The 18,938-nt window shown below is 39.0% G+C and overlaps 1 protein-coding gene and 1 long non-coding RNA gene across 2 annotated transcripts; both read left to right on the forward strand.

Annotated features, from left to right (window-relative positions):
* Positions 1-5,462: 5,462 nt before the first annotated feature.
* LOC122041016 lies at positions 5,463-5,854 on the forward strand. Its single transcript, XR_006128786.1, has 3 exons — positions 5,463-5,539; positions 5,637-5,692; positions 5,765-5,854. It is a non-coding gene; the product is annotated as an uncharacterized LOC122041016 (long non-coding RNA).
* Positions 5,855-5,926: 72 nt separating this feature from the next.
* On the forward strand, positions 5,927-6,908 carry LOC122028369. Its single transcript, XM_042587335.1, has 4 exons — positions 5,927-6,025; positions 6,104-6,171; positions 6,510-6,597; positions 6,681-6,908. Exons 1-4 carry the CDS (start codon positions 5,927-5,929, stop codon positions 6,762-6,764), a joined length of 339 nt encoding a protein of 112 aa, XP_042443269.1. The 3' UTR covers positions 6,765-6,908.
* Positions 6,909-18,938: the final 12,030 nt, after the last annotated feature.

An 18,938-nucleotide genomic window follows, 5' to 3' on the forward strand; every position in this document is an offset into this window, starting at 1 on the left:
ATCCAGTTAGGACTTTTCCGTGCCAAGTCTCCATACTTGGACTTTTCATGCAAGTCTCCATACTTGGACTTTTCCGTGCAAGTCTCCATACTTGGACTTTTCGCGTGCCAAGCTCCCTGCTTGGTCCGTGTCAAGTCTCCATACTTGGACTTTTCTAGTGCCAAGCTCCTGCTTGGACTTTTCCGTTAAGTCTCCATACTTGGACTTTTTAGGTCAGTCGACCTTGACCTACGGTTGCACCAATAATCTCCAAACATCTATTCTTGTCCCATATCAAGAATACAACTCTTCCACGAGTGTCAAACATCAAAATACAACTCAACTAGGTCAACCTTGACCTAAGGTTGCACCAACAATCTTCCTAAGTCAAACATCAAATACAACTCGAGTCGGTCAACTCGAGTCAGTCAACCAGTCAACCTTGACCTAAGGTTGCACCAACAATCTCTTTTTGATGTTTGACAAAACCCATAATCAAGTTAGGTTAACCCTAACTTAGGTTTTCAACCATCTTCCAATGTCGATGTTCTTTCCTTGAACATTCTCCGGACATTCCCTTAGGTTAACCCGATAACCTAACTTGGGTTCTCCAATAATTCTCCCCTTTTGACACACATCAAAAAGAATTCCAATGTTCTTCCTTGAACATTCCTTGACATTCTTCCCCTAGCTTAGGTTAAACCGATAACCTAACTTGGGTTCTCCAATAATTCTCCAATGAACACTCTCCCCTTTTTGACACATATCAAAAAGGGAAAAGGAGGGTATCAAGGTCAAGAGTTTCTTCCTAATGAAAGTCCCATACCTTTCATTGAAACTCTTAATTTCCCCCTTGATACTAAACTCAACAATCAACTTAGTGATAATCCCATATCACTAATCCTCAAAAATCTTAAGGAGTAAAAACTCCCCCTAAAAGTCAACTCCCCCTTGACAATTAGGTAAAACTCCCCCTAAAGGTCAACTCCCCCTTGACCATTGCACCAACAATGTCTTTGTGAGTTCCAAACCTTTAGAAATCCAAAAACACCATTTCCATAACTGAAATTTCAGACAACAGCTGAAAAATCAGAAATTCGGCACGCCCTGATCGGTCCCCAGACCGATCAGAAACCCCATGGATCGGTCCCCAGACCGATCAGGCATTCACCAGATCGCACCAAGCTCTCTGGTTCGACTTTTCCAGTGCCAAGTCTCCATACTTGGACTTTTCTAGTGCCAAGCTCCCTGCTTGGACTTTTCCGTTGCCAAGTCTCCATACTTGGACTTTTTCCTGAATCAGGTCAACCAGGTCAACCTTGACCTACGGTTGCACCAATAATCTCCCAAACATCTATTCTTGTCCCATATCAAGAATACAACTCTTCCACGAGTGTCAAACATCAAAATACAACTCAACTAGGTCAACCTTGACCTAAGGTTGCACCAACAATCTTCCTAAGTCAAACATCAAAATACAACTCGAGTCAGGTCAACCAGGTCAACCTTGACCTAAGGTTGCACCAACAGTACCAACTGTACAAGATGAAATATCACAAGAAACTGCAACACGTATCATAGATGATACACAATTGCAGAAAGTTCCTCGTTGTAGTGGGAGGGTTGTTAAGCAACCTGAAATATTCATGTTTTAGAAGAGTCTTTGGACTTGATCCCTGGTGAACATGAACTTAATTCCCAGAGATATGACGAAGCGCTCCAAGATAAAGATGCAGCATTTTGAGAAATGAATATAGAATTAAAATATATGTATTCTAATAAATTCTGGGAGCTTGTAGAGCCACCAGATGGTGTAAAAGTCATTGGGTCCATAATAGAAAAATAAGGACAGACGGGAAGGTGGAAACTTTCAAACTAAGGCTTGTTGAAAAAGGGTATCAAGGAAACCTTTTCACCGGTAGCCATGCTTAAAGTCTATCCAGATTCTTTTATCTATTGCTGCTCATATGGATTATGAGATTTGACAAATGGATGTCAAGACAGTTTTCCTTAATGGAAGTCTTGAAGAAAACATCCATATAACGCAACTAGAGGAGTTTATTGCAAAGGGCTAAGAGCATCTAGTATGTAAGCTCAATCGGTCTATGGACTGAAGCAAAAGCTTTACGATCTTGGAACATCCAGTTTAATGAAGTAATCCAAATCTATGGATTTATTCAGTGTATGGATGGGTTTTTGTGTATACAAGAAGTGTGATGGAAACGTGGTGGTATTTCTTGTACTATACGTAGATGACATTTTTTATAGTTGGAAACAATATCAAAGTGTTGTCGGAAGTAAGGGTATGGTTGTCCAAGCAATTTGATATGAAGGACTTGGGAGAATGCTCACATATTCTAGGGATTAAGGGATCACAAGAAAAGAATGTTGTGCTTATCCCGAGCCTCATACAATCCTAGCTCGTTTAAGCATGCAAGACTCCAAGAAAGGTTTTCTACCTTTTAGACATGGAGTAAACTTTATCTAAAGAGATGTCTCCGAAGACATCAAAGGAGATAGAAGACATGAAGGCAGTTCCTTATGCTTCGGCTATCGGAAGCCTAATGTATGCTATGCACGAGATAGGATATCTATTTTTTCGTAGGCATGGTTAGTAGATATCAAAGTAATCCAAGACCAGGACGCTGGGCTGTCGTAAAGCATATATTAAAGTACCTTAGAGGGACTAGAGATTATATGCTAGTTTACAAGGCAGATAATTTGATCCCTGTGGGTTACATGGATTTTGACTTCCAATCAGATAGGGACAATAGTAAATTGACCTCAGGGTTTTGTGTTTACTTTAAGAGGTGAAGCCATAACGATGGAGGAGTGTTAAAGCATAGATGCTTTTCCAGACTCCACATAGAAGCTAAGTATGTGGCAGCCTCTGAGGCAGCTATAGAAGTTATATGGCTCAGAAGTTTTATGATGGACTTAGACATGATTTATGGTTTATCTAAAGATTATTACGATTTATTGTAATAATAGTGGTGCAATAGCAAACTCGAAGAAACCATAAGTCCATAAGGCAAGTAAACACAATAGAGCGCAAGTACCACCCAATACGAGACATCGTATAACGAGGAGAAATTGTTGCCGCCTAGATTACATCAGATGATAACCTGAGAGATCCTTTCACTAAGGTCCTTCCGGCGAAAGCTTTTCATCGGCATGTGGAGGGGATGAGAATCAGATGTATGGCAGCAGATATGGCAGCTTAGTCTTTTAGTATAAGTGGGAGATTGTTAGAGTGTATACTAAAAGTCTAGCTTTTGTAAACATTTATTTTGAAATAAAGAATCACATTGATAAAAAATGTCTACATTTATGCTAAGTGTAGTTGTTCAATTAATTTATATTGTAGATAACATGGTGTGTGGTGCCATACACAGAAGATCATGTTATCGATTCTTTATAAATTATAAACAGTAGCTCACGACTAAGATGGAAAGGAACAAACCATTGGAATAGTCGTAGTTTAATTAAGTGTTAGTTTATCTTGACTGATAAATTACACTAGTACACTTTGAGTGTACTGAGTAGGACCATTTAAGGTAAGTTCTTTTTGTACTGACTTGATAAAAGAACAACACCTTAGTTAACAACACCTTAGTTATTATGGAAGTGTGTGCTCTTAATCCTAATATAATAACAAGCACATATATTTAGTATTCATTTCTTTGACTTTTCAAAGGGTGAGATTTAGCTCGATAAATCAATATGTCCGATAAGTTGAAAAATGATATTAGTTATAGTGTGTGTTGTTGATTATAGAACACTACAAGAAAAACGTCATTCAATAACACTCAAACGACAACGGTTTTATACCAAACCGTTGTCTTTTTGCCTTTTAACAACGGTTTTAACCAAAACCGTTGTCTTTTAGCAATTTTTTTGGCCTACGACAACGGTTTTTAAAAATCGTTGTCTATTTATGTCTTTTTAAGACTACGACAACGGTTTTTAAATGCTACAACAACAGTTTTTGAAAACTGTTGTCTATGTGCGCTTTTTTTTGAGATTACGACAACAGTTTTTAAAAGCCGTTGTCTTAAGTGATGTTGAATACTGGTGTTTTTTTTCCTTCGCCGTTTTTTCCCCTTCGCCAATTTTTGCCCCGCTTTTTTTCTTTCCCTCTCCCCGAAAGTTTTTTGCCGCCGCATTCCACCCTTTTATCTTCTCAATCCGTCCCTCTTTTCTCTTTTCTCACAATCTCTCGCTCACCGGAGCCGCGTAGGAGCAGCAGCAGTCCACGAGTCCACGCCCTCACCGGCAAGACCTCCTACATGAAATCCACTAACAGCAAGTGTCCTCTACTTCTTCCTCCTGCATCTTCTCGTCGAAAACCCTAGATACTCCTGCATCTTCTCGCCGTCTGCGGTACTCTGGGCTCGCCCTCTTCGCATTCCTCTGTATAAAGCCCCCTCTATCGTCTTCTTGCTCCACACTCTTCTTCTTCGCCTCCGCGAAGGCTCCCCGTGCCACAAATCCTGGTCGTCGAACCCTAATCCTCCTCTTATCCCGTTTCTTTCCTGATTCTGCCAGACTCTTGGAGGAGCGAGACGTGATAATGGGAAAGAGAGCGGAGGAGCTCGATATCAATAATCTATTGGATGAGATTCCCTATCTTCGTCATCGTGGTGTCCTCGATAGACCCGACGGTGCCGGTTTCCGCATCGCCGATGAGTTGCCGACGTCGGTCCTCCATGGGGATGGCGGTGGGTGTATCTGGTCTGAGGGGGTTCCGAGCTCGTTAGCGGAGCGTTCGCTTCCGTTGGAGGAGACCCTCCTGCTCCAAAACCTGGGAGCAGCCTGGTATGCTTCTTTTTTTTGTGTTTTTTTGTGTTTTTGTTTCCATTACATGCCAAAGCGTTTCTTGCCTCAAAATACAATTACAGCTTTGCATTAACTTTCCTCAAAATACAATTACAGCTTTGCATTAACTTTCTTGCTCGTCTACTTCCACCTTCCCTTTCAGTGTATATGACAAAGACTGAACTCAAAAGTGTTGCAATATAATCTCTCGGATTCATCTCATTTGAGGCCACAGTCACCAGATCACAGAAATGGGCTTCTACTTCAATTCTCACACGCTGGCCTCTTTCTTCCTGCTCTTAGCATTCCCAGCCTTCGCTTATGGATGGGGAATTGTCGGCCACCAGATTATTTGCCAGATTACCCAGGATCGTTTAAGTGAGTCAGCAGCTGCAACGGTTAAAGAACTACTCCCTGCCTACGCAGAGAACGACCTAAGCACCCTTTGCTCTTGGGCAGATACAATCAAGTTTCGATACCATTGGTCGTCGGAACTTCACTACATTGATACCCCTGATGATCTTTGCACTTATAATTACAACAGTTAGTGTTCATGCATGCTTTGATTGTGTTTATTCTAGTCCATACAATATCGTTCTAGTATTAGCAATGATATGTTGTTGGTTATGATCAGGGGATTGCAAAGATGAAGATGGTGTGAAAGAGAGGTGTGTCTCAGGTGCCATCACTAATTATACTAATCAGCTTCTCACCTATGGAAGCTCTGCCGATGAATCACAATGTAATTAATATATCAAAGATAGTTTCTATGTCCTATGTTATATTGATATCATTTCTACTTAATTCATTTCCTCTGTTTTGTTTTACCTGTAATCTAGATAATCTCACTGAAGCACTTCTATTCCTTTCTCACTTAATGGGTGACATCCATCAGGTAGAAGAGAATATTTCTTAATTGCTTTCTTCAGTTATTTGCACCAACTGATGTCGATTCGGAATTGTTTAGCCTCTTCATGTAGGATTTACTTCTGATAGAGGAGGAAATACGATCCCAGTGCGTTGGTTTAGAAGGAAATCAGAGCTCCATAAAGTAGGGATTTGGTTTATTTTTTTGAAAATCTCTTTCACCATTTTTCACACTAATTTTCATGTGCGGATATATGCTGCAATGCAGGTCTGGGATAAAGATATTATTGAGATAGCAGGAGATCGATTTTACGACAATGTTGTGGAGGAATTTCTCGACGCACTCAAACAAAACATCACTGTGACATAATTTTCCGTGAGTTTTTTTTTTTTGATGTCTTTGTGTTAGTTTTGATTAAAGCTTTTAGTTGAACAACAGGGAGAGTGGTCTGATCAAGTTGTGAAATGGGAGAAATGCAGCAATAACAAGGTCGCTTGTCCTGATGTGTAAGTAGAATTTGCACTCTGTGTTCATTAGAGAAACAACCCAGTGCACAAAATTCCTCTTATTTCCTTAAATTTGAACCAGTGATTACCAGGTCATGCGACAATAATTTTACCGTTGCACTTAAGCTATGAAATGAAAATGATAGGGGATTGTAATTCTAAGGAAGTAACTTCTTACACAGTTGGGATAGAAAACCTAACATCAATCTGACTTCTGGTGACAATTCTGTCTTGTATGATCATGACTTGCAGAGGTAATGGTTAATTGAATAACTAACAGATATCACTGATCATGGAGACTATAATCTTATGGAGACAAATTTACTTCTATTTTTCAGCTACGCACTCTTTGATGGTGATGGACATCAAGTGCCTCAAGATCTAGTGGAAAAAGTTGGTAAGGTGTTTGAAACCATTCTGGAAGAGGTAAGTTCTTTATTAACCTTATATCTGCAGTGCTGATAACTTGGAAATATTTCTCTTGTGAAATGACTGTTCAACGTTTACAGGCTAACAAACTCAGGTATGAAACAAATGAAGACATGTCTATAGCACAGGCTATTAAGCTAGTCATGGAGAGGCATTCAATATGATGCATTATTAATGAATTAAGTCTACTTTATGAGATTTCAGATTTTTTTATTATTCATAGGCATTTAGTTTAGATCAAGTGACATTTCTTTATCTTCTTCTTACAGGTGGAGTTTGAAGGATTAGGAGAATTAAGAAGCAAGGATGAAGAAGATGAAGGATTAGGAGAATTAAGAAGCAAGGATGAAGAAGATGAAGGCATCTAGTTTATCTTCTTTCTTTATCTATTTGGTCCACTTCGATCCAAGTACGATGCAAACATGGCAAGGATGAAGAAGATGAAGGATTAGGAGAATTAAGAAGCAGTGTTTTGTTACTCTTCTAGTGTTGTACATGGTAAAAGTAGTTCAAATGATCCAACTCTTCAAAACTGGATATCAAGATTAGGATGTTGTGTTACTCTTCTAGGATTAGGAGGTTGTGTTGTTCTACCTTTGTTTTAATAGTGTCGTTGTCATTTTGTTGGCTGCTTTTGAAATTTCTTTGGAATGTTGTAAATAGTATTTTCGAATGTTAGAAAATTATATGTTAAATTTTATTTACAAATTTAGTATTTTGAATGATTTATAATACTAGAAAATTGTATAATAAATTTTAATATTTTTTTTTATTTTTTATCAAAAAAAGACAACGGTTTTTCACTGTTGTCGTAAATAGGTTAAAACTGTTGTTGAAGACCCTGTTACAACGGTGAAAAACTGTTGTCTTTGAAGGAAAAGACAACAGTTTTTCACCGTTGTAAAAACTGTTGTCTTTGTCTTCAAAGACAACGGTTAAAAACCGTTGTCTTTGAGTACCCCCTTTAACAACACAGCCTTTAACAACAGTCAGAAAGGGGCTACGACAACGGTGAAAAACCGTTGTTGTAAGGCTTTTTTCTTGTAGTGGAAGGATATTGTGTCCTAGTAATCTAGGTTGATAATGTCCCCAAGAGGAGCTCATAAGGATTATCATGTTAAACCCTGCAGGTGGATTTAGTCCGACATGACGATAAGGTTGAGTTGTACTACTCTTGGACTAAGACATTAATTAAAATAAGTTGTCAGTAACTTAATTAGTTAATGGACATCCGACATCTTAAACACAGGGAGACTAACACATTTATGATAAGAAGGAGCCCAGAATGTAATTTGGGATTGGTACGGCAGTTCAATAATAATTCTTTAGTGGTATGAATTATTATTGATGAAATTAAGTTGGGTGTTTGGGGCGAACACGGGAAGCTTAATTTCATTGGGAGACCAAAACCAATTCCTCCTCTCGGTCCCTATCATAGCCTCTTGTATATTGAGAATTATATCTACCTATTGTTAGCTAGAGCCCTAGAGCCAATCATTTGATGATTGTATTTTGGACTTATTGTATCATATTTTATATAAATAAAGACATTTGGTTTTTGGTTATTATACTTACTTGTATTGGTGCCAAATAAACTAAGTATAATAACGTCCTAGAGTAGAAGGTTCTTACCTATATCAATCGATTGGTTGAATCGATAGTGAGATGATATAGGGAACACTACTCTAAATCATTCCTAGTCGAGTATTAACATTCAGGGACAATGTTAATGCAATAAGACTAGCATGTAGGTCAACTCGATGACTTGATCTCACAAGTCATGGATATAGAGATATCAAGTTGACACATGGGTATGCATTAGAGAATGCATACTGAATGACCTGCCATGAGAAAGTATCATGAATCGTTATATGAGTGTCATATACTTTCTCATGTGGCTATTAGTATGACTACTAGTCCTTAGACCTGAAGTCACCATGGTTCCCTACATAAGGAGTTATGTACTTTAGTTTCATCAAACGTCACCCGTAACTGGGTGGACTATAAAGGCGATTACTGGGTATGTAACAATTTATGCGGAGGGATGTGAGTGATGTAGATGGGATCTATCCCTCCTATATGACAGGAGTGACATCGGTATTCTTGATAGAGTGAGACCACGAAGTGCATGGTCATGCCCAAATGAGTCAATATAGGATATTGAACTCAATTGATTTAGTGAGTCTACTTGGAGTTCAGGATTTAGATTGATCAGAGGATGACACGGTCTATGCCTCATATTGATCAATCTAGATGTCTAGGATAGAAGGACACTTGTCATATATTGTGAGGAGTCACAATTAATAGTCACAAGGTGATGTTGGATCTCAACATTTCTTGTAACTTGGGTAGCAATGATGTATTGCTAGATGCCGCTCATTGCTTATGTTTTTAAAGGAGTTTAGAAATATTGCCAACGTTACAAGAACCTATTGGGTCACACACAAAGAACAAGTGGATGGAGATTAGGTTCATATGATGAACCAATTGGATTAGGTTCATATGATGAACCAATTGGATTCGGATTGATTTAAATTAGACTTATTGAGTTAGACTCAATTAGATTCAATTGTTGAATGAGTCTAATTTAAATTTGATTCATTAAGTCAATTTATATTAATGAATTGAGATTCATTAGATTGAAATTGGCTTGGATCAAAGAATGAATTCAACTCAACATGGAAGAGATTTGGTCAATTTTGACTTGACCAAAATGGGAAGTTGAAACATCAAGTTTGACTTGATGAATTGCCACTTCATGGAGGATGACTCATCCTACATGGCAGCCACATCATCTCCACCTCATGAGGTGTGCCACCTCATGGAGGTTACACCTCCCATTCCATTTAATGTGGCCGGCCACATTAAATGGGGAGGTTACAATGGTGTGGCCGACCACACTAATGCAAAAGGAGGTTTTGTTTTGTGGCAATTGATGTGTGTTAATGCTTCATCTTCTTCCTTAGCTTCTTCCTCCTCCTTTGCTGTGGTTGCCGTGAGCTTTCATGGAGGGAGAAGGTGTATTAGTTGTGTTCCAAGAAAAGGGTGAAGTGAAGGTCACAAAGGAGGGTACTTAGAGGATTATGTGAGATCCCTTTCCTTTCTCTCCTTTCTCCCCTTTTTAAATCCTACCCGAGAGCCCTAGAGAGTGCTAGCACACTTGGGTGCTCTCTTCTCCATCCTTGAGTGTTAGAGAACACCTCTTGTTCGTGTGGATATCACTAGAGAGTTGTCTACATTGACAACTTTGAGATCCGGCGTACCGTTGGACGAGCGAGATTTGCGAGGGCATGCTTCGAAGGTAAAAATATTTTTCCTTTGTAGATCTACTGTAGATCTTAGTTTGAAACTCGTACTTGTGTTTTTGGAAAGTCTTCTTCGCACGAGATCCAATGGCTAGGGTGATTCGGGGTTTCCGCGACGCGAAAACGCGGTTTTCGCGGCCCGAAAAATCCAACACCTATACCCACCTTCTTACCCACTCTTTGGTGGTGGGTCAAGCTACCTTGGAGCCCAAGCTAGGGCCGGCCAAGACCCAAGGATTGAGCCAAGATTAGTGGTCGGCCCTAGCTTGGAGTCCAAGCTAGGTGTGGCCGACCACATATAATATAAAAGGGATTTTATTTAAATTTTTTCTTATGTGGATAACATAGTTTTAAAAGAGAGTTTAAAATTTAAATCTTTCCTTTTATAGCTTTCTACAAAAGATTAAGAAAAGATTTGAAATCTTTCCTAATTTGTAGATTGAAAGGTGGATTTTAATTTTAAGAAAACTTTCATTTTTAATCATGTTTATGATTTAAAAGAAAGTTTAAAAATTAAATATTTCCTTTTATAAGTTTCTATAAAAGATTAAGAAAAGAATAAATATCTTTCCTTATTTATAAATTGACAGGAGATTTTAATTTTAGAGATAACTTTCATTTTTAGAAATCATCCACATGTTTTAAAAGAAAGATTTTAATTTAAAAAATTCCTTTTATAACCAACCATGAAGGGATAATTTATTAGAGAAATTTTTTTTAAAAAAAATTTCTGGAAACAAATTAGGAAGTTTTAATTTTGAGATTAAAACTTGCCTTGTTGGAAGAAATCTTAAGGTGGTCGGCCATATAATTTAAGAAAGGGATTTTGATTTTAAATTAAATTAAATTTTCCTTTTCGTGGAAAAGTAATAAGTAAGGTTTTATTAAACTTTCCTTATTTGCCAAGGCCAAGGATTATAAAAGAGAGGGTAGAGGTGCCTTCATGATTGAACAACTCTATTCTATTTTTCCTCCCTCTCTTCCTTGGTGGTGGCCGTCCCTAGAGCCTCTTCTCCTTCTCTTCTCTTCCTCCTTTGTAGTCGGCGGCATCAACACAAGAGGAGTCCATGGTGGTCGGTTCTAGCTAGGAGAAGAAGGAGAGAAAGGAGGCTTTGTTCCTAGCATCCCTTGGAGCTTGGTGGTTGTGGCCGAACCTCACATCTCTTGGAGTTTTTGTGGTGGCCAAAACTTGCTTGGAGAAGAAGGGCTTGGGTGGTTCTCATCTCGGAAGATCGTTGCTAACACAACGTCCAAGATTAGAAGAGGAATACGGTAGAAGATCAAGAGGTTATTTGCTTTCAAAGAAAGGTATAACTAGTAATTGTTTTCCGCATCATACTAGTTTTCTTTGTATAGTTATTCTTGGAAATACCAAACACAAGAGGCATATGATTATAGAGTTTTCGCATTTGTTTTGAATTTGTGTTTCTTTTGTTTTATTTTTTGAATTTGTGATTCGATTGTTCTTTTTGGTTAAACCTAGAGTTATATAAGGAAATTAAATATTAGCTTTCTTTAAAAGGCTTTGTCTAGGAAGTGGTGGTTGCTCCCATATCCAAGAAGGCCTAGTGTCTTGCCATGTTTAACCTGAAAGTCAATTTTAGAAATTAATATTTAATTAAATTTATAACATAGGTGGATTTGGATCAATAGTGTTAAGTTCCGCTTGCGATCCACGTCTAAACCATTAAGAACAGATAAGTTAAATTTGGAATCAATAATGTTAAGTTTCGTTTGCAATTCCTAATTTAACTTCTAAAGAACACAATAGGTTGATTAGGAAAGGTTCGACACTTGTACAAAATTTTTGTATAGTGGAACCGGTACGATCTTCCTAGGACCAACCAACACTTCCATTCCTCATTAATGCCGCCTGTGGTTGAGTGTTACATGTTGTGATCCTCTGCCACCGCATGTGTGATTTGACAGGTGACTGTTGGGATCTGATGTGATGACTACCTTTTTGAATTAAACGGCCAAGATTAAGCCTCATTTTCTAAAGCCCTTGATCTGATGGCTCGGGCCAATCGTCAACAGGGCTTTTTAAACCCTTAATTTATTCCTTTGCCTTATCATATTCTTCGTTCTCGTCTCCTTCTCCACTGCTTGTCACCCTCTGCTCCTCACCAAGGATCTTTCTCCAGTAAGTTCTTTTTCCTTCCTCCTTTTCGATCTTTCATTTCCCCCTTCTATCCCATGGCACGCTCTCCTTCCCCCTCCCCATGGCTGTCCCTGAGCTGTGGTATACCTCCACCACGTCTGATTTCAAAGGTGATGAGGTTGACCAAATGAAGATGACCTACCACATTCCCGACGATTACAAAATTGCAATCCCTTCTGCTTATGCTCACCGTCATATGCTTCCAGACGACTTCTTTCCTTTCTTCAAATGCTAATTCTATGTCAGTTTACGATTTTCTATTTATCCCTTCTTTTCTGAAGTATGTAGGTATTTTCACATTTTCGTGCATCAATTGGTACCTAACTCCTTTAGATTGCAGTGTGAGATTATTGTATTATTTCGCCTGTACGGAATTCTTCTTTTACCCTGCATTTTCTATTATTTTTACTACCCAAAACTGTCTGAACCAGACACCTTCTTTTTTCAAGCTTGAGTAGGCACTGTTTACTTTGAAAAATGTCCTCCTCTAATAAGGGCTGGAAGGATCACTAGTTCTACATCTGACTTCCCAACCGGCCAGCTTTCCTGATCGGCTAGCAAATGGAGCTACCGAAATCCCCCGTGCTGGAAAAATATCGATGGGAGTCAACATACCTCCAAGAGGCCACACACTTGGCCAGTCAAAAATATCACATCCATAAGTTATTGCTAGAGGGTGTTCTATATATGTTTGGGTTGAGTCTCATCCGAGCCTGGCTACCTGGCTCATTTGGTAAGTCATTCTCTTTCTGTCATTTTTAAATCTAATTGATTTATTTTTCTCTTTTGCAGCCCAAGTCATGTTTAAGTCATTGATGAGCAGTAAGGGTAAGCTGACCGATGCCAAGATCAGCGCCAGGGGGTTGTTGAGCTGGAAAGTCATGGACACTTGTTGGTCGATGCATCAGAGGAGTAGACCGGAGAAGCAAGCCAAGCGATGGGAAGCAACACCGTGGCTACCATAGGTGAGCTTCCACCTGCCTGACCCTCCATGGTCCCAGCCAATGGTAGTTCCATAACTAATAGCATATCCATAACTAATAGCGTGCATCCGTCTCTGAATTTTCTTCTTCAACTATGTTTGTAGAGTTTGTCAAACTACCTTTGTTCTCTGCAACATATTTCTTTATCTCTAGACAATTTCTCTTAATATGACCTTTACCTCCACATTTGTAGCACGTGATCACCTTCTTCCTTCTCGATTTAGAACGAGCCTTGTTGTTGTTACCCGATCCATGTCAAGATTAGCTCCTACCACGCTCCTAGTTAGTATTTACCACAAGCCCTTCTCCATGAGAAACTTCATTTCTTGTTTTCTTCCTTTGGTGAAAACCTAACAATGCACCTGTGATCTCCTCCAATTTAAGAGTTTCCTTACCCCATATCAAAATAGTAATCAAATTCTCATATGTAGGAGATGAAGGTAGAGAATTCAACAACAACAGCACCTTGTCCTTGTTGGTCCCTTTGGAGGCCGGCAAGAGGGGAGGGGTGAATTGCCCTACAAAATAAAACTCGAACCTTTCTCGGATTTCAACTATATAATGAATACTTGTAATAAATAAATAAAAGAGACTAAGTAAAGAAAAGCAGACACCAGAGTTTTACTTGGTTTGCAATCAGGGGATTGCTAATCCAAGGAATGTAAGCGCACTAACGTTGACAGCACAAATGAAAAGAACAGAATTGAAAGCACAGAAGGAATTGATTACAAGTTAGTTGTTCTAAAGCTTCTGGACCAAGGCTATATTTATAGCCTTGGTCGAGGCGCTTGGAAGGGTTCCGGGCGCCCTGGGGGGGATAAAACTTATCCCCCAACGTTCAGATCGAGTCAAAACTCGATCGAGTCAAAACTCGATCTGGTCAACTTTGCTGCTCAGGGCGCCCCGGAGGGTTCCGGGCGCCCCGGACCCCAAAAGTCAACTCTGGTTGACTTTTTTCGTCCGGTCGCTCCGCTTCGGTTCAGCTCGTCTCGGTCTGGGTCCACTAGCTTGGGTGATCTCGGCCATCCGAATAGGGCTCACCCGAACCCATGTTCCGAGCAGCCTTCCTTCCCGGTTTCTCGTCCCTCGAACGCCGCGCACGTTCTTCTCGTCCACCGGTGTACTCTTCCGCGGTCACCTCGTCCCTCGGACGCACCAAGCCCGTCGGCTCTCTCCCCGTGCCGTCCTTCTCGCTAGCCGCGTCTTCCGCTCGACTTCCTGTGTTCCTAAGCTCCTGCACACTTATACACAAGGGTTAAACAAACGCAGGACCTAACTTAGCTTGTTTGATCACATCAAAAACACCTTGGGGTTCCAACAATCTCCCCCTTTTTGATGTGAGCAACCCAAGTTAAGTTAGGGTAACCATATGCAATAAAAACGATTTATATTCCAATAAGTCCAAATATTTTTCAATTGAAAAATTATAGTACCTCCCCCTAGACTTAACATACTTCTCCCCCTTTGATCACATAAAAATTGGGGTTATAAATAAGTCTTAAGGTAAATTCAAACAAAAACTTTAAGTGTAAAATATTTAATAATGTCTAAGTAAAATTCAATTAAAAGACACTCTTCAGAATTTTTCTTTCTAAAAAAATTTAAGTAAAATATTTTTCAGATAAAACAGTCATAAGTGTTAAAAAAAATTTTAAGTTTGAAACTTATCTCAGCATCCCCACAAAAATTTTCTAAAAAAAAAAAAATTCTAAGTTAATATTCATAAGAAACAATTCTAAGTCAATTTTTTTTTTTAATAAATGATAAGGCAATATTATCAAAAAAAACTCTAAGTTAACTTTTATATAAAAAAATCTAAGTCAATTTTCATAAAAATTTCTAAGATAATAAAAAAAATTTCTAAGTTAAGTTAAAAATTTTAAATATTTTCTAACACAAATTGAATAACTCTTTTAAAGCATTAAGTAATTTGAATTAATGTTTTTCAGTTAGTCAATTAAACTTTTCATTTCGAAACTTGGCTTCCAGGTCGTGGCGAGGCACTAGGCCTTCTTGGTTATTGGAGCAACAACCACTTCCTTAGACAAAGCCTCATAAAGAAATTAGTTGTTTAATTTCCTTGCTGAAAATGCTAAGTCTAATTTTAATTTTAAATTAAATAGGTTTTTGGAACCCAATAGAGGTTCCTACCTACAGGATTAACCAAGTATTTCCTAGGTATATAGATTTTTGATATATTTCTAATTTGACTTTGATGAAATCTATAATACCAATTTAAACCTCTATAATATCTAAAAGTAGAAAGACTTGAACCATTAGATTTTTTCAATCTTTCTATTTCTTCTTTTAGTTTTTCATTTTCAATTTTCAGTTTTTCAAAATCCTCTATAAGACATGATTTTGCCAAAATTCTCTTTGTTTCTAAATTTCATTTTCTAATTTGGCATTTTTATTTTCTAATTTATACATGGATTTAGTCATAGCTTTGATACCAAAGTAAAGTTCATCAGGGGGTAAGAGGCATACCTCACTTACCATATCAGACTTGAAGCCTGAATCTCCCCCTGCTTCGCTACTTCCATCTGAGGTTCATCGATGCTGGGTTCTGATGTACTTTGTCCTTCGTGGCTTGCCATCAGTGCAATCCCCGCATATTCTTGAGCTTCTGATTCAGATGAAGAAGTGTCATCCCAAGTTGCTTTTAGGTTGTGTTTCTTGGGTGTCTTCATTTTGACCTTCTTGAGTTCTGGGCAGTCTTCTCTTAGGTGTCCCTCCTTCTGACACTGGTAGTACCGTACCTTTCTTCTACCTTTTTGATTCTTTTTATTCTGCATTTTAAATTTATTAGATCTAAAAAACTTTTGAAAGTTTCTTACCATGTACGCTTCTTGATCGTCTTCGGAGTCTGACTTAGGTTCATCCTTATTGGTTGCGTTCAGCGCCATAGTCTTGGTTGTGTCCTTTGATATCTCTGCACATCTAGTTTCGTGTAATTCAAGGGTAGAGAACAACTCTTCTAAAGTACTTACCTCCAGGTCTTTTGAGATGTAGTAAGCATCGACGATTGATGTCCATTCCGGATTTCTTGGAAACGCATTGAGCGCGTAGCGTATAGTGTCTCGGTTTGTTACCGTTTCACCAAGGTTTTCGAGACCAGTAACTAGTTCTTTTACCTTTGCATGTAGACCGGCTACTTTCTCACCTTTCTCCAGACGGATGTTCATCAGTTTATTGCGGAGGATGTCCCTTCTAGCGAGCTTTGCTTCGGACGTGCCTTCGTGGAGTTCCAAGAACTTCTCCCAAAGTTCTTTAGCAGATAAATAGTTTCCGATGCGGTTGACCTCTTGAGGCGGTAACACGCTTTGCTACCGACTCATTCTGCTCCTTCTTTGTCCAATCGCTCTCTTCTTTTCTTTTCCATCTTTATCTATTGGAGCTACAAAACCATATTTCATAATAAACCGAATTTCAAAATCTGTTTTAGGAATACCTCCATATGACGCTCCTCTCGAATTTTGGTGGAACGATGCTTGGTCCGCCATCTTGTTGCTTCGATCGGTGATAGCCTCCTGGCTTCGATACCACTTGTTGGTCCCTTTGGAGGCCGGCAAGAGGGAGGGTGAATTTCTACAAAATAAAACTCGAACCTTTATCGGATTTCAACTATATAATGAACACTTGTAATAAATAAATAAAAGAGACTAAGTAAAGAAAAGTACACGAGTTTTACTTGGTTTGCAATCGGGATTGCTAATCCAAGGAATGTAAGCGCACTATTTGATTCTCCTCTGAGTAGCCTCTTTACAACGCTGACAGCACAAATGAAAAGAAAAAAAGCACGAAGGAATTGATTACAAGTTAGTTGTTTTAAAGCTCGGACCAAGGCTATATTTATAGCCTTGGTGGGTGCCTGGAAGGGTTTCGCGCCTGGGGAATAAAACTTATCCCCAGCGTCAGATCGAGTCAAACTCGATCTGGTCAACTTTTCAGGTCCGGGAGGATTAAAAAGTCAACTCGGTTGACTTTTTCCATCCGGGCTGCTCATCTCGGTGCAGGTTTTCTGTTCCGGCCCACTAGCTTGGGTGATCTCGGCCATCCGAATAGGGCTCACCCGAACCCATGTTCCGGCCTTCTCCTCCCCTTCTCGTCCACCGGTGTACTCTTCCGCGGTCACCTCGTCCCTCGGACGCACCGAGCCCGTCGGCTCTCTCCCCGTGCCATCCTTCTCGCTAGCCACGTCTTCCGCTCGACTTCCTGTGTTCCTAAGCTCCTACACACTTAGACACAAGGGTTAAACAAACGCAGGACCTAACTTAGCTTGTTTGATCACATCAAAAACACCTTGGGGTTCCAACAGTCCTCGTCTTCGATCTTCACATCAACTTGCTTCAGATCTCTCATAATCTGATTGAATACGTTGATGTGTTGGCTTAGATCGGTTCCTTCTATCATCTTCAATCCGAATAATTTCTGCTTGAGATACAGCTTGTTTGTTAATGACTTTGACATGTACTAGCTTTCCAGCTTTTGTCAAACTACCACCGATGACTCCTCATCTATGACATGGTACATCACATCATCTGTAAGACAAAGGCTGATTGTTGCTACTACCTTGGCCTGAAGTTCTTCCCAATCTGATCTCTCCATACTTTCCGATTTTCTTTCTCCTACCACCTTCACCATGCCTTGTTGCACCAACAAGTCCTTGACTTTTCTCTGCCATACTCCGAAGTTTTCGGTTCCGCCAAACTTCACCGTATCAAACTTGTAGAAGTCATCCCTGACATGTTGAAGAAATTCACCAAAACTCGTAGCTCTGATACCAATTGTTGTGCAAAGAAGGGGCAACATCTCTCAACCTCTAACGTGTGGAAGAAGAGGAAGAGAGAAAAGAGATCGCACAAAGCAACAAGACAAAGATACACAAAAGGAGAGCAAACACGAGGAAGGAGAAGAAGAAAAAAAAGAGTTACCGTGGTTCGACGGCGTGCCTACTCCATAAAACGGCCAAAGTTTTATTAGAATTCTCTCTACACATGAGAATCACATTACATGATTCTTATGATTGTTATTATACAATATGTTTACAATGATCCCTATAAATAATGCATAAACCACATACCCGGTAAAATCATAACAGAATTTAGTTATGAAAAATTACAACAGAATTCTGTTATGAAAAATAGTAACAGAATTCTGTTATATAAAATCGTAATAGAATTTTATTATGAAAAATATTAGCAAATTTTTCTTCCATAACATCCATCGCATTGACCTTATCCAAATATGAGCCATTGTTGGTTGCTATGCGGAATATCATACTGGTTCCCCTGTACAAAAATTTTGTACAAGTCTTGAACATTTACTAACAACCTATTGTGTTCTTTAGAAATTAAATTAGGAATCGCAAACGGAACTTAACATTATTGATTCCAAATTTAACTTATCTGTTCTTAGTGGTTTAGACTTGGATCGCAAACGATGCTTAACATTATTGATCCAAATCCACCCATGTTATAAATTTAATTAAATATTAATTTCAGAAATCGGCTTCCAGGTTAAACATGGCGAGGCACTAGGCCTACTTGGGTATGGGAGCATCCACCACTTCCTAGACAAAGACTTTCAATGAAATCTAATATTTAATTTTCTTATATAACCCTAGGTTTAACCAAAAGGAACAATCGAATCACAAATTCGAAAAACAAAAAAAAAACACAAATTTGAAACAAATTTGAAACCTAGAATCACATGTCTCTTGTGTTTGGTATTTCAAAAACTATACAAAGAAAACTAATATGATGCGGAAAATAATTACTAGTTATACCTTTCTTTGTATGCAACGACCTCTTGATCTTCTACCGTATTCCTCTTCTTATCTCGGACGTTGTGTGGGTGACGATCTTCCAAGACGAGAACCACCCAAGC

Source organism: Zingiber officinale, chromosome 1B (genome assembly GCF_018446385.1).
Source record: "Zingiber officinale cultivar Zhangliang chromosome 1B, Zo_v1.1, whole genome shotgun sequence".
Taxonomy (NCBI): Eukaryota; Viridiplantae; Streptophyta; class Magnoliopsida; order Zingiberales; family Zingiberaceae; genus Zingiber; species Zingiber officinale.